This window comes from Coturnix japonica, chromosome 2 (assembly GCF_054131305.1).
Source record: "Coturnix japonica strain WE chromosome 2, WE-NBRP24, whole genome shotgun sequence".
Taxonomy (NCBI): Eukaryota; Metazoa; Chordata; class Aves; order Galliformes; family Phasianidae; genus Coturnix; species Coturnix japonica.
The window spans coordinates 63,172,046-63,187,867 of NC_140664.1; the positions used below are offsets into that span (position 1 = coordinate 63,172,046).

The 15,822-nt window shown below is 43.4% G+C and overlaps 1 protein-coding gene across 14 annotated transcripts in view; it reads right to left on the reverse strand.

The window, feature by feature from the left end:
* PDE1C (phosphodiesterase 1C) overlaps positions 1–15,822 on the reverse strand; it is a 253,895-nt gene that overhangs the window by 150,754 nt on the left and 87,319 nt on the right. For 2 of the 14 annotated variants that reach the window (XM_015855058.3, XM_085539982.1), the window contains exons 1-2: positions 10,839–11,237; positions 10,255–10,577 (exon numbers count right to left, since the gene is read on the reverse strand). The exons of 7 other annotated variants lie outside the window; for them this stretch is intronic. In XM_015855058.3, the coding sequence (XP_015710544.2) occupies positions 10,255–10,355 (101 nt within the window). In that variant the 5' untranslated portion in view covers positions 10,356–10,577; positions 10,839–11,237. Of the gene's footprint in view, positions 1–10,254; positions 10,578–10,838; positions 11,238–15,822 lie in introns of those variants that run through there. 5 more of the 14 variants (XM_015855056.3, XM_085539981.1, XM_085539980.1 and 2 more) reach the window with 3 other exon arrangements.

Below are 15,822 nucleotides of genomic sequence, written 5' to 3' on the forward strand. Positions count from 1 at the left end.
TACTGTTTAACAAGCCTAAACATGGGGTGAAAAAAGCACCGCACAAAGCCATAGTGTTCCCTTTCCAAAATAATGTTCTTTCCTCTTTCCCACCCCCCACCTCCCAGCAACCCCCTTCTTCAGTGCAAAGATAGCTCTTAGGAATGATTCAAGGCTTATAGGGACATGGCCCTGTGCAAGGAGGGAGGGGCAGCTATTGTCCTGACTGCGCGTCCTCATTAACAGACTGGTTATTAAATGTCAGCGGTAGGAAAAAGCAACATTTCAACTTCTTGTGAACTGCCACTGCTCTTCCTCTGGGCTTTCCCCCGCTATGTTCTTCCAGGAACAGTGCGCAAGAGAGAGGAGCAGGCTGAACAATGATGTGCAGCCAGCAGCAGCCTATATGGAGGAGGAGAGTTCTCATGGAGGGGCCTTTAGTGCTGAGTGTGATGTATGATGCCAACTTGCAGCTCAGGAGCACTGCCCCACACCCAGGGCATGGGAGTTTCTCAACACAGCAGGAAGAATTTTGGGAAATGGAATGGACTGTTGGACAGATGGGAGCAGTCCTTGAACACGCACAGATAACAGAGGAGGTGACTTGAGATGTGTACTATTTAAGGCCCCACTCCCTGCTGCTGCCAGCTATCTCCCAGGTATCTTTATGCGGCAGCAGCTGTGGGAAGGGGGTCTTCAAAAGACTCAGTGATGAAGATATAATAATAAGCAAATCCTCCAGCCCTTTCCACATGCCAAGCACTGCAGTTGTGACATCTATTCTAGCACTTAAAAGCTTGGCTGTTTTAAAGGTGGAGTCAAGTCCTCTGCCTCCACAAGGTGAAGGCAATGCAAAATGCTATTTGATGTTCCACAAGTTTGGAGGCTGGGTGGGACCATTACCATAGTTTGCTCTGAGTTATTCAGCAGATTTGCATAACTTTAGAATTTAATTCTTCTCCATTTGCAAGGAGATACCTTCACTACCATTGAGCTAATTAGAAACGGGTCTTACAGAGATCACTGAGCATTTACACACCTCTCTCTACAAAACACTTCATAGATACTCTCCACACAATGGGAATGACTTAATCTATACATCCAGTCGAAGTGCATCCAGCGCTGTAGGCTTCTTGCACCTGGAACATGAGTGCGAGGAAAAATGGGAAAAGAAAGGTGATTGTCCAGACAAAGCCAATGAAAAATGAGAGGGAGAATTTTGACTGGCATTACACCAGGAGTGTGGCCAAAATATCAAAGACAATTCCCCAGCCTTGTAAAAACAAAACAATAGCAATCTGAAGAAGGGATGCTCATTCACCTAAACAAAGTCATGTTCTGAATGTGACACAAGAGCAGTGTTTTCTGCATTGACAGTATTCTTGCAACACATAGGCTCTTCTTCATGGTCTCCCATTAAAGTTTTAGTGAGGTAAAAATTTTAGTGCTACAAATTGGGCAGCATTTTTAAATGCTTTTAAAGGCAGCCCTTATCCCTGTGATTTTCATCAATACTCCTAAATTAACTGAACATGTTGTGTTATAAACTAAAACTATTTTAAGCTGTGTGTAAATAAATCTAACAAATGTTTACATGTAGAGGCCTGAATTGCTCACAGAACTAATCTCTTTTCTTCCCTTAACCCTTTTCCTATTTTTTTAAGCTCTCTCATTCTCCTCTCCCCTCTTTCTGAGTCACTGTGTTCTCACATATACAATATCCCAGTTCTTCCCAGCCCAGCCTCAACCCCCACAGCTTCCTCTTTCACTTTTCCAGCAAATCAAGAAAAAAAATAAAATAAAATAAAAGCTGTCCCATCTGATGTAGCTGTTCCTGATGTACCAATATGTGTATAGGAGGATATTTAAATTGTGTATGCAGTCTCTTTACTTAGCAGAAACCACTAACTGCTTACAGCTAGTGAATCGCAGAAAAACAGCTGCTCCACAGGAGGCATGGGAGGAAGTGTGATCTGAGCATCATTTACAGCAACCATTGGAACGGTTCAGCCTTGCAAGGGAGTTTATGCTCTACTTCAACTCTTTTGCCCTTAGATGCTTGCTGTAGTTTGCTCTCCCTGCAAGGACTCCCTGAGTGTCGCAGCTATAGCTGCAGGGCTCTGAATAGTGTTAGCTGTTAAAATGGCACAGATCTTACATTTAATTTGTACTAATCTTAGTGTTGAAATGAGACTTTCACCAAGCCAGGATTCATACCACAGATGGATATTGTGCAATTTTCTGTCTTGGCTAGGAGTTTTGTGCACAAATAGTATATGTCCCCAGGAGTGTAAGAAATCACTTCTAAAGCGATGACACAGACCTACTAATAGCTATTCTAAGTGTCACATTAATAACAAAACGAATCCACAGCTTGGGAAAAAAAAAAAAAATAAAGCATGAAGCATATAAGTCTACATGTATCTTAATAAATGGTCTCCTCCATGACTACAAGCATCTTAATAAATAAATAATCTCCTTCAACTCTCTCTCCAAGAAAGATTATGAAAATCCTTGCATGCCTAGCCTATACAGCCTTCTCCACCAATTGCCAGACATGGAGGTCTTCTGACAGAAGATAAGGTAGTCTACAGAAACATTAATTGGGTAATTTGGCAAAGAAAGAACTGGATATCTTTCAAGCCCCTTCTGAAAATCAGAAAGCTATGGCTCTCTGAGTGCTCTGCAACACCCTTCTTGGGCAGAAAAATTCAAACATTCCCAACACGAACATGAGCAATTGCTGAGAAAAATCCTGATTCTGCTAAAGCCAACCAGCTGAGCTGATAATCAGTTTCACCAGCTTCTGAGCTACACTCAATCTACTGCTTTTTGAACACCCAAGACAACTGCAGACAAATTTTAATGAATTACTTTTAAAACCTAACTCTTCAAAGAAAAAAAGAAAAAAACAACTTCAAATATCAAGAGCTGGATTCTAATTTCACCCCATCAAATGCATGGGTATCAATGGAGCCATTCTTCCCAGTATTAGAAGTTCATGAGATCAGAAACAGCCTTATGAATCCAAACAAGCCCTTCTAGAAAACCTCCAATCTACCCAAATCCCCAGTGGCTTGACAGCAAATCACATCTGCAAGAGGTACATTTCAAAAATGCTATAGTTTTTTAATGGGTCTGCCCTAAGACATGTACCTCAGTCACCCCTCAGAGAAAGATAGGATCTAGTATTTTGAAGAGACAGAAGTGATTTTTTTATGGGATGAGAAGAGAAGAGAAAGGGAATATCTCATGAATTGCAGAAAGAAAGAGAAACACGGTATTTAAAAATCCTTTCAAGGGCTGAGATGGATTTAATATAGTGTTTGAATCCTCCAAAAGCTGACAGATTAGGAGATGAGCTGGCCTCACAGCCTTTAAAACACATAAACATGCAGAGGATTTTTCAGCACCATCTTCCATTGAGTTCTGTTTCTTTATGCATGCACTCCTATCCCACCAAGGCATTTTAAAAAAAGAATTCCAGAAAGACTTGTAATTTCCCTTTGAGTTAAGGTTTAAATTCATCTTCCCTGAAATAACATTTTTTTCATATTCTTGTTTCTTATGCTGGATTGCACACCTTACAGCAGTGATATTTGAAAAGCACTGCATTTAAATCACAAAGGGAGCTCCTTTCTTCTACAGCAGGCTACGGTCTTCTTTTTATGATTGCTGAAATAAATAATTGCTTTTGAGGCTGCAGTTATGATTCATTTGTACTACCTCCAGAAGAATAAAAGCTTTTTTTTTTTATGATTATTGTAAAAACTAGAGTGTATATTATTTCTTAGACAACATTTCAGTATTAAACATGAAGTCTTCTCTCTTTTGTTACCTACAGGATTCATTTATTGATTTAAGATTCAAATAAAAGTCACTGGATGGAACAAAGTAATTGAAGGACTGTGGCAATTTTTTTATTTTTTTTTTTTCAGTTTACTGAATTACTACACTTCCAAACACTTTACTTTTTAATTATCTTCTTTTAAAGTCACTATGTTCCTACCATTTTTTCCCCTGTTCACTTTTCAGCCATGAGATCAGCAGCTGTCAGCACTTCTTTCAGGGCCTATACTACAGGAAAGACAAAATAAGCTGTTATGGGTCAGTTTGATGGTCACACTATGGGGAGAATGATATTGTAGACCAACCAGACCCCAACAAACTTCACAACTAAGTCACTCACATCCAAAGAGTGGCTCACCCCAACTAGGAATTTTTAGGCCCATGTTAGGGCACAGCCTTCCCCAGCGCAGACTCAGCGGCCATCTTCTGACCAGTGAGACCTTTTCAGTCCTCCCAGGAACCATGACAGCTAAACGTCACCCATTCTTGCCTCCACCTCCTGTTCCTGAATACGCCCATCTCTACTTTCAGCGGCAACTTGAAACTCAGGAGAAAAGTCAAATAGAGACTTAAGAGGCCTATACAGAGGTTTCTTGACATGGTTCTCTGACAAATAATCCCTGCCTATGCTCATCAGGAAAACTAAACTAGGAAAAGGGCAGCAGCATCAGTTTTGAAATATGATTGAAGGTAGCTCAGTCTTGCTTCCAAGGTGAACAGGGCTTCAGTTTAAACTTAGACTCTCAGGAGGTTCAGGAAGACTGAAACCAAGACCAAGGACAGCAGGAGTGCCTCTTTCACCTCCGGAAAGGAATTAGCATATTCATATTTTCCACTTGAAAGCTGACTAATTTACACATTTACTAACAAAGTGGTGCTTTCTGAGGGGCTTTTTAAACCTTTACTATCTGTTGCCAGCTAAAATATTTGGGGACAAAGCCTACTGTGTAGGGAGCGCCACTGGAGCTGAAGGGAGCTTTCTGTTTTCCTGTTTATGAAGGATACATAAATGAAAATGAAGCAGATGAGGGTACTGTCACTGGGAGAACCAGCTGTTCTGCATGTGACATTTTTTTTCATGTAAGAAAACCTAAAAATACTGTGGAGTGCATACGGATAAGACAGGGAAACAAATAACCAAGCAATGGCTCAGTAATGCTTGCCAAATCGTCTTCAGTCATTGAGTCTCCATGTTTTCCCATTGAAATCAGTTGCATCACCATTTATTTCAAAACTAAATCTGAATTTCAGTCTTCCAGTAACATCTGCATTTGGACCTCTTTGCCATCAATAGGATGCATGGTGCTTTGCAGGGGAAATAAAGGAAATGCCCTATGTGCTGAAATACCTTTCCATATCTTCAGCAAAACCATGAACTTTTCAAACATATTGATTTATGTGTGTTTCTATTTTCCTTCCCCTTCAGATTTTTTAGACCAATTTTACACTGACAGGTTTGAGTAGGACAGCCTGAAAGATGAGATCAAAGTCAAGCATCCCATCTGAGTCTCAATTCAGAGACTGCTGCTGTTTGTAGATTCATCTTTGGCAGCGTGAGGAAGGGCTACACTGAGAATGAAGGGATTTATTATGAATTTAGCAATTTAACATTATAATCCCAGCTATCAGGAAAAAAAGTTAAAGTACATTTTATCTCTTTTCCCTCTGCAATGCTTAAGGTATTGCAGGGGCACCAGCAGATCCTGGTTACACTGTAACAGCTAAAAACATAACTTCTTTTTTCTTTTTTATTCCTGGGGAAAAAAAAAAAAGAAAAAAAAAAAAAAAAGCTGAAAATACCTCCAAACTGGGTCTTTAGCTGCCCCAAACCATCACAGCTCAACTGAAGCTCTTTGGGTATGTGCTCTTGCATTCTTAAATATCATCGATACAACACATAATCCTAATGTTGAAAAGGGCTCAGGTGTTTTCTCCACATCTGAGAAGCTGGAAGGTAACTTAGGCCACTTCATGGGCCATTAAGAGCCCTAAATAGCAAACGGGAATTAGCAGTCCTGCAGATGGGAGTCCAAGTGCTAAAACAGAATATCTGAACACAGCCACCATCGCTCATTGCTTCATGGAGAAACCACCAGCTTAAAAACCAATCATGCAGTTGTGTTTTGAAATCAGGTCTCCAGGCTTTGCCACAACTCCATAATAGGCCCAGATTAACTTTGACGGATGTTTTGAAGGGCAGATGGTCCTGTGCATAACAGAATGAACTACTGGCAATTGTAGGAGAGTACAAGGCATACTCATAAGTAGTCATCTGTATGCACTGTCCAAGTCTAGAGCTGGTTAAGGCAAGTCTGAAAAAAAGGCAGCCATATGGAGAGAACCTGTGGGGTGTGGATGACAGAATGTGGCCCTTACTGAAGAGCAAGAAACTCAAGTCCCTTTTTCTAGCAGAAGGAATTACTGAGAGCCATAAACAAGCAATCAGTACATCCTTCAGGAACACTCTTCCTTGAAGACTGAGTTTGTCTGCCTTCATGAGTGAACACATCCAGGAAATAATAGGCTGTTCAAAGGCAGTCTCCCTGTGAGATCACAAATGGACACCCCTGCAGCCATGAAGTAGCCAAGGAACAAAAGAGATCTGCTCATGAATTAAAAACATGTTTAAGAGGAAGAGAATGTAGATACCCATCAGGCAGCCAGGAGGGGAAGCCCCTGGCAAGGCATGCTTTTGCTTTCTGCATCTGTCAGAGAAAGGCAGTGTTCAGACTGATGCAGGACAAGTGCAAGTCAGAAGTCCCCAGTGGCTGTCCTGGCACAAGGACAGGGAGCTTGGGGGCAGGACTTAATGTTTTCTCACCCCCAAGCATTAGAGCATAGACACCTTTCTCCACAACTTTTCTGCTCATTCCACTATATTTTGCAATCTGCTTTCTCTCACCCTGATTCCCAGGCAGGAATGTGTATGGGATTAGGGAACTTGGAGGCTCTGCCACAAAATAAGACAGCATTCTCACATAACAGTTTGTCTTCATGTTTCATATGTGGCTCTGCAGGCTCTCTGTTCTTACTACCAATATGAGATACCCCAGAAGGGACAGGGAGCTGCTCCAGCCTGGTTCATTTATGATGACAATGAAACTCAGAAGGTCTATTCCTGGGTGGACGATGCTGCAGGGAAATCTGGTCCACTCATTCCAAGAAAAGAAAGATCTCTGATGGCTGCATGTCCAGCACAGGCACGTTTTGCTTGAGTGAGTTCCTACAAGAAGAGCTGTAGAGTAAAACTCCTCGGTGGTCTATTGTGGTAAGACATGAAAGGTCAAGGCAGTCAGAAGTCAACTGACAAGATTTTCCCCAAGGGGTTTCAAACACCTCTGGTGGTACTTATGCCCAGAAAACATAGATATTTTAGTTCTTTCTTAAACTGTATATGGCTCAAGAACCACTGCTTCATCCAAACAAGACAACCAGGCTGTCCTAACCAAGATACCACGTGCTAGAGAGACACACAATGAGACCAAGAAGGAAATCTTTCCAATCCACTCCATGGGCAAGTTCAGTATGTTGTCTGCCTCTTACAGCAACATACGACTCATGCTGCAGACACATGCTTCAGCTTCTCAGAGCCTGCCTTTTGCACACTGTCCAAAAGGCTTCTCTGTTCCTTGAAAATACACACCCAAACACCAACCAGCCTGTGGGACAGAAATGTAGTGGGAATATAGCAAAAGAGCTATCGACAGAATTGTTTAAGCAGCAAACACTAAATTATGGGAGTCTGAAAAGAGCCTCAGCTTAACCACCCCTTTGCAGCCTTTGGGTTTCCATTCCCTTTCAACTATGCAGGCTGAGACAGCGGGGAAATTAAGAGACCCCACTCCCTGGAAAAGTCAGGTACTGAAAGAGGCAGTGAAATAGGATGCTGGTTTATCCTCTGAGTCACTAGGAGCAGACACACCAGATGGCACTGGAGGTGGGAGGGCAGGGAGGAAGGTATCAGCCTAGCCCCAGGTGAAGTCGTACCAAGGAGATGTCAAACCTGACACTGAGCACCTGGGACTGTTTGTATCATCACGGCCCTTCTCAGTGCAGAAGCAGTGGCAGGATGCAATAACCTGTTGGGTCCCTGCCTGCTGCAGCCTACAGGTCCCTGGCAGCATGTTCCCCTGACTGCCTGCTTAGCCCTGCTCTGGCAGCACTGCTGAGCCTTGAAAGCAGCTCCTGTATCACACAACTGTCAGAGCACCGGAGTCAGGGAGTGATGTCTCCTTAAGTAGTATTTGATCTCTGCAGAATGAAGTGCCTCATTTACAAGGTTTCTGAGATGGCTGTGCACATTGACTCATTCTTCTTACACACACAGACGTGAATAAGGACAAGAAAAATCATGAAGTGTGATGCCAAACCTCAGTCTGCAACCAGTTTGTGTGTGTATGCATATAATGACTGGAGATGGAAAATGTACTTTAGCTTGGAGAACAGAAGGCTCTGGGGAGACCTCACTGTGGCCTCCCAGTACTTGAAGGGAGATTATGAACAGGAGGGGGAACAGCTGTTTACAAGGGTAGACAGTGACAGGACAAGGGGGAATGGTTTTAAACTGAGACAGGGGAGGTTTAGGTTAGATATTAGGAGGAAGTTTTTCACACAGAAGGTGGTGACGCACTGGAACAGGTTGCCCAAGGAGGTTGTGGATGCCCCATCCCTGGAGGCATTCAAGGCCAGGCTGGATGTGGCTCTGGGCAGCCTGGTCTGGTGGTCAGTGACCCTGCACATAGCAGGGGATTGAAACTCAGTGATCATTGTGGTCCTCTTCAACCCAAGCCTTTCTATGATTCTATTATATGATTCTATGAAAACTAATTTCTTTCTTCTTTGCCCTTCTATGAACAAAGAAAACTTGAAACTCAGAAAGAAAAAGTGTGTTTGTTACATGCACACAGTGCCAAGAGAGAGGGCTATACTGAGAAACAGCCTGAAGTTCTGTTATTGCAAATGTAGAATAAGTCCTACAGTTTTGCCACGTCTCCCAAAGGTGGAACAGCCTGGGGTCTGACAGATAATATGCAGTTGCTGCTTTGTACAGAAGGCAGGAGAGAGACCCTGAACTACTCTGCTGCTAAGGAATTATCTGCAAAACTTCAGGTGTGATCCAAAACAGCATGCTGCTAAACTCTGTATTAGACAGAAATGCAAGGATTCCTAATGCTACAGCATGGCACAGACTTGAAAATAAGAGGGTTTGTTTTGTGTGGCTGTTCTATTTGGAATGCTTACAAGACAGCTGTCATCCACTTTGATTAAGTTCCTTCACAAAACAGGCTTCCTGGAGTGATGCCTTGAAGGAAATACATATTCATGCAAGTCTTTTACTCTGCTTGGAGTCCTACAGAAGTTTTGGATATGCTTTACAAAATATGCCGTCACTGCTCACACTAAACAACACCCACAGCAACTCCAGTTTAACTGGGAACCCTTTGTTGTCCAGTTTTAGCCTGCTCCTCCTATGCGTTCCCAGTTCTGCCTTTTCCTATCCTTCTTGATCCCTCCCCCCCACACCCTACAGGCTGAAACATTCTCTAACACAAGAAACTAAAGGGAAAAACAACAAACAACAAAAGTAAAAAAAAACACAGTTCTGAACACAGAGAGGGATGCAGCTTAATATGGCAATGTTTCTCTCTGGCTGGGCCAAAAACTGATGGGCAAATAAATGCTCTGCAGCCAACAGTGGCTCCTATTGCCGGTAGACAGCATTTTGCATACTGAGACTCTGAAAAAGATGCTAGACATTAACTCTAAATAAGCAACACAAGCTCTACAGCATGTAAACTTCCACATTCCTACAGTCCCAAGTTTTCCTTTAAGCACAGGAAGCAGCGTCCCACCGCTTCATGACAAGTCAGGCTTAATAGCAAATGTATAAACTAATCGATACAATCTGATCTGTGTAACATGAATTTACTGCTGCCACAAGTGCTGGTGGAGATCTCTTCCCATTGTGCTTTCCCTGCCTATTTTGTCCTTATTAACTGCATCAGTGCCAGAAATGGTGGACACATACAGAAAATAAACCCTCTTTCTGTAGGTTGCAGCTAATGGAAATATTACTCAAATCGGAGGACCCTATTAGGTTCCATTCAGGCAACAACAAAACTTTTTCAGTGCAGCAGCTAAAGTAATTAGCATCTCACAAAACTGCTGCTAAATTACGGTGTCTCATTAACAACATCTCTATGTTCCCGCTAAGAATGTTTGTTCAGTGTAACACGCGGGTTTCACTTAAGGAAGCAAGCAGATCTTCGCTGAGATTCACTATATTTATGGAGAACAGGTGTGGAAACTCCTGTGTCATTTTGAAGGCACCAACAATAAAAGGAAAGTGCTACAATAATTTTGACAATGGGAGGAAATGGGCAAAGGACGTGGGGAAAAAAAAAAAAAAAAAAAAGTGCTACTTACAAGCCTCGGAGCCGAAGCCAGATTTTCTCTATCTGCTCTGGCTGCAGGTATTTTAGAGAGTTGCTCTCAAATTCTTCAATCTCCTTCGTGGGCGACTCCATGGCTGCAGGTTACCGCGTCGGTTATGGCTCGGAGAAGATGGGCACTGCCCCACGCACACGCTCCACCTTTAACGGGGCTGCCCACCAGTGGCCAACATTTCTGGCAGCCCCTGCTCCCCCCTCCCCAGGCGCTCAGGTGTACGCGGGGGGCACGCCAGCATCCTCGGGCAGACCCAGGGGATTAGCAGCTCAGCTCCGGACTGCAAACCAGCACGGATTTTTCTTTTATTAAAAAAAAAATAAATAAAAAATACAGCAATAAGCCAAGGATCCAACCAGTAATACTGGCTGAAGGATCTTTAGAAAGGGAGGGGAAGGAGGGGGAAATCCCTCGCTGCCAACTGAGCCGTCTGCATGGGCAGCTGGGGAGCCTGAACCGCCACGCCGGCGGCATCACGCATCCTGCGCTCCCTCCGTGCTGCTCCTCTACGGCTCAGCATCGCTCCCCCAGCCCCGGTGTGGGCTCTTCTTCCCTTCACTTACCGGCAATGCTACTGACAGGCTCCAGACCTGACAACCGAGGGGAGAGTCGTCCGTCAGCATAGCCCAGGCGCAGCTCCTCGGACTGCCGCCCTCTCCCTTACACACAAACGGACACGAGGGAACGGGCTATGGGAGAGGCTGGCGCTGATTAAAAGCCCGACCGAGCCAAAAGGAAGGGTAAATTACAGAAAGTGAGCGGCGCACTCCTGGCAAAGAGCCATCTGCTTCATCGCGAGGCAGCCTACACTCAGGCAGAACACAGCATGCAGCTTCAACTTGGGCAAAATTCACTTTAAAATAAATAAATCAGTGCAGCAGCGCTGCCCGAAGCCCCACAACAAGGGATGGGGAAGTCCACACAGCAGAGGGAGATCAAGCCCAACACATTAGTAACCGGCTTTTTCAGTGCCTTTCAACAAGAGCCACCAACAATACATTACAAGACAATGCATTATTCATAATGTATGAGGCTTACAGCAGGACCTATGGCTGAACTCCAGGGAGCTCGCACAGGGCAGCCACTGCCCTGGTTCCCCACATCAATCCCAGGCAGAGCAAGAAGCAACCTCCAGGTAGGTGAAAGACAAGAGGACAGAGATGTCCTTTGTCACACCAACCCCACCCAAACTCCACTGAGATTTGGTGTTTTCAGCCAAAGACACTAAAGCTTAAGGGTTAAAGGGAAGGTAGGGGAACAAGATATCATAGTAGAAGTCTGCTTCAGGCTGCCTGTTTAACATTTCTGTAGGTGACATGAACAGTGGGATCAAGTGCACCCTTAGCAAGTTTGCAGACGACAACAAGCTGAGTGGTGCAGTTGATACACGAGAGGGAAGAGATGCTATAAAGAGGGAGCTGGACAGGCTTGAGAGGTGGGCCCATGCTAACCTCATGAAGTTCGGCAAGGCCAAATGCAAGGTCGTGCACCTGGGTCAGGGCAATCTCAACCACAGATACAGGTCAGGTAGTGAATGGCCTGAGAGCAACCCTGTGGAGAAAGACTTGACAGCATCAACCGTGTCCTGGGTTGTATCAAAAGAAGTGTGACCAGAAGGTTGAGGGAAGTGATTCTGCCCCTCTACTCTGTTCTTGTGAGATCTCGCCTGGAGTACTGTGTCCAGTTCTGGAGCCCCCAACACAAGAAGGACATGCAGTTGTTGGAGCAGATCCAGAGGAGATCAGAGGGCTGGTTCCTCTCTTATGAGGACAGGCTGGGACTCTTCAGCTTGGAGAAGAGAAAGTTCCAAGGAGCTGCTGACTTTAAGCAGCCTTCCAGTATCTGAAATGAGCCTACAGGAAAGCTGGGAGGTAGTTTTTATAAAGGCATGTATCAACAGGATGAGGGGAAATGGTTTTAAACTGTAAGAGGGTAGATTTAGACCAGATATCAGAAAGAAATTCCTTACTGTGAGGGTGGTAAGACACTAGAACAGGTTGCCTATCAAGGTTGTGAATGCCCCTTCCCTGGAAGCATTCAAGGCCAGGCTGCATGGGGCTATGAGGGACCTGGTCTAGTGAGAGGTGTCCCTGCCTATAGCAGGGGGTTGGAAGGACATGATCTTAAAGGTCCTTTCCAACCCAAACCATTCCGTGGATCTAAGCAGAGCAGAACTAAGCGTGAGAACAGTGTTCTAGCCTTAACACAGTTTGTTACATATTGTAAATGTTGCTTCATGCCATCTTAAGAGCAGAGCCTGCAATGGACTAGTTTGCCACACCAGAGAAGTCAGGCTCCCATGAAAACATGCTGGCTGTGATTTCCCATGCCAGTTGTACAGGTGTGGAATGCTGACATACATAGCAGTTAGTGGAAATGTGAATACATTTATTAGCCTAAGAAAGCAAGCCACTGCTTAAAAAGCTTAAATCAGTTCTTAGAAACATAACTTGGCTTCTTCAAAACCCAAATGGGCTGTGTAGTAACAGGCAGTTTCTGCCTGCACAAAGATTACCCTACCCTATGAGCACAAATACACATACAAAGATAAAAACAACAGATTCTATACAACAGATTCTATACAGATCAGAGAGGTTTCAGCTTAGGGATCTGTTATATGCAAGAGGATCTGTAACCAGGCTCAGGCTGCTGATATTGCACAACAATTCACCACTTTCACTCTCTTGTGTTTGCATGTTCCAGAGTGAAATTGAAAACCAGAAGCCTTGCATTCATTCACGTAAAAAGCAGTTTTCAGTGGGGGGGCGGGGGGGAGAGGAAAGAAAGAAAAAGAAAAAGAAAAAGAAAAAGAAAAAGAAAAAGAAAAAGAAAAAGAAAAAGAAAAAGAAAAAGAAAAAGAAAAAGAAAAAGAAAAAGAAAAAGAAAAAGAAAAAGAAAAAGAAAAAGAAAAGGAGAAGAGAAGAGAAGAGAAGAGAAGAGAAGAGAAGAGAAGAGAAGAGAAGAGAAGAGAAGAGAAGAGAAGAGAAGAGAAGAGAAGAGAAGAGAAGAGAAGAGAAGAGAAGAGAAGAGAAGAGAAGAGAAGAGAAGGAAAAGGAAAAGGAAAAGGAAAAGGAAAAGGAAAAGGAAAAGGAAAAGGAAAAGGAAAAGGAAAAGGAAAAGGAAAAGGAAAAGGAAAAGGAAAGGAAAGGAAAGGAAAGGAAACCAGTGTAACACAGCCACACCTCTCTCTCCCATGTGTTGCTCAAAACCAGCTGAAACAAAGCTGACTAGAAACTCTGCAGAGAGAAAACTTTTAAGTAAAACCATAAATGTAAAAACTTTCCTTCCAAAGTAGAAAAAATGCCAATCTTCATTTTAATTCTAGTGAGATTAGACAAGTTCTGTACAAAGAAGATTAGACATGACATACACACGAGGCTGTACAAAATACTGTCACATTGAAAGACATCCTGTATTAACTTAAACTTTAAATTCTTCAAGTTTTATCAATTTTGGAGCACTTTTGATCCTGTCAATAAGATGACCCAGTCTTCCTGACTCATCAGTGATACCCAGAAGCTCTGCCACATACTCCATAGGTGACAGGTAATCATTTCCTTACCCCTAATCTCAGTGTCTCCATCTGAGAAACAGCACAGCATTACTACCTGCTCCTGGGAAGGATGGTAAGGTGTTTGATGAAAAGGTCACTGTAAGAGGAAAGCAATGCCATCATTCACTTTTACATCACCTTGCCAAAGAGCATACAGGTGATATTAGACCTAACTTGGGCCTGATTCTCCTTATGCAAGCCATCCCATTTCAGAAGAACCACTGCAGCTTTTAGTACTTCTGTAAATACACAGATGCTGAGACTTCCATTTTGCCTTAGCATGCACAGCTGTCCCACCCTTAGCTCCCAAGTGTTTAAATTCTCTCTTTAAATTCTATTGCTGGATGCACAGAATAGTATTTTTTTTCCATCCTGCTTTAGTCAGGAGCATTTTCCAAGAGGTTCCATTTATTGCCAGGAATCATCATGGCAGTAAATAAATGAACCGTGGCACCAGCATGCCACAATTTATACACCTTTTAAATGAACTTCTCCATTGAAACTCTAAGTGTATCAGCTACAGCTTAAGATATGTCAGTAGCAATTTGATGGCAGGATACCTTGTGTGTCCACAGCTGACCCGGGTGCTATGCCTTTAAAATACCAAGCCATGACAAAAGAATAGATGCATAATAACAGAAGAGAAAAATCATAGAATGACTTGGGTTGGAAGGGACCTCAAAAACCGTTCAGCTGCCACTCACTACATCAGGCTGTTCAAGGTCCCATCCAACCTGGACTTGAACACCTCTGGGGATAGTTAAAAAATACATTACGAAAGAAAGCAAAAACTTTTAATTAGAGCTGATATCTAAAAGCAAATAGGGACAGATGAGACTAAGTATTAAAGAAAAGTTACTACAGGCTGCAGAAACACCAGAAAAATGATGAACCAATGCCACAGTTATGAAGGCAGACATACAGTGGAGAGAAATTGGGCAGATAAAGGAGCAGAGAAGAAAAAAAGTAGAGAAAGAGGAGATTCTCCATCTCCACAGAAGTAAGCAAATATTGATGCTGTTAATAAGGTGATACAAAAGAACAGAGATATTCTCCCATCCCTGAATAGTACATGGCATTTTGTATCATTGTTTTTTGACCTCCTAGAGCCTCTGAGTTCAGAGGCTACTGAATACAGACTGTACGTTCTGATGGCTAATTGTAAAAATAAATAAAAGCAGGAAGTTGAGATGGGTGCTAGATCAGGAGAATGTAGAGAAAAAACTGTCATTGCACTCAGTTACTGAGGAAATGAAGGGCTGGACTGATATGACAGCAATGATATTTACAGGAGTTATGGGCAGAGATAGGGCTTCCGGGGTTTGCAGGAAGCAAGGCAATACGTAAAACACAAAATGGGAGAAAAGCACATTGGCAAGAGAAACTTCAGTGTCATACCCCATGGAAGCAAGTGGAAAGCTTGAAGGCAGCCACAGAGGAATTGGGAATGTGCCTGAGGACGCAATCTATCTCCTATGATAACAGAAGTTCCAGACATTGCTCAAAGAGAGCAAGGAATTCCCCCACAGCTGAGCAGCAAAGGACACTGCCAGCTGCATGCATCACAGATAACTGGCAGCTCACACCACCCGTGTACCTCAGGGAAGTCTCCTAAGCTGCAAGACAATGTATGGTCATGCCGAATCAGGTCCAGTGCTGGCCTCTGAAGTTACAGGGAATAAAAGCATAAACTATTCCCCAGATATCCCTCAATCACTTGAAGTATTATGAGGGACAACTCAGTATGTTTGCTCCAGAAATCTTTTCTGAATAACACAAAGAACCACTACTTGGCTGCTGCTCACTTGCAAGCACTTACAGCAGTTTTCCCAAAGGAAAAGATGCCCATGTCAGTCTGGGGCATGCTGTCTGCTTGAATCCCTCCAGCAGCAACCCCAGAATACAACAGTATTCTCCATTTCCTGCACTACTCCCCATTGTGATGATGCCTGATGTTGAAAAGCCGTTGTGTTACACCTCTCAGCCTCCCAGTG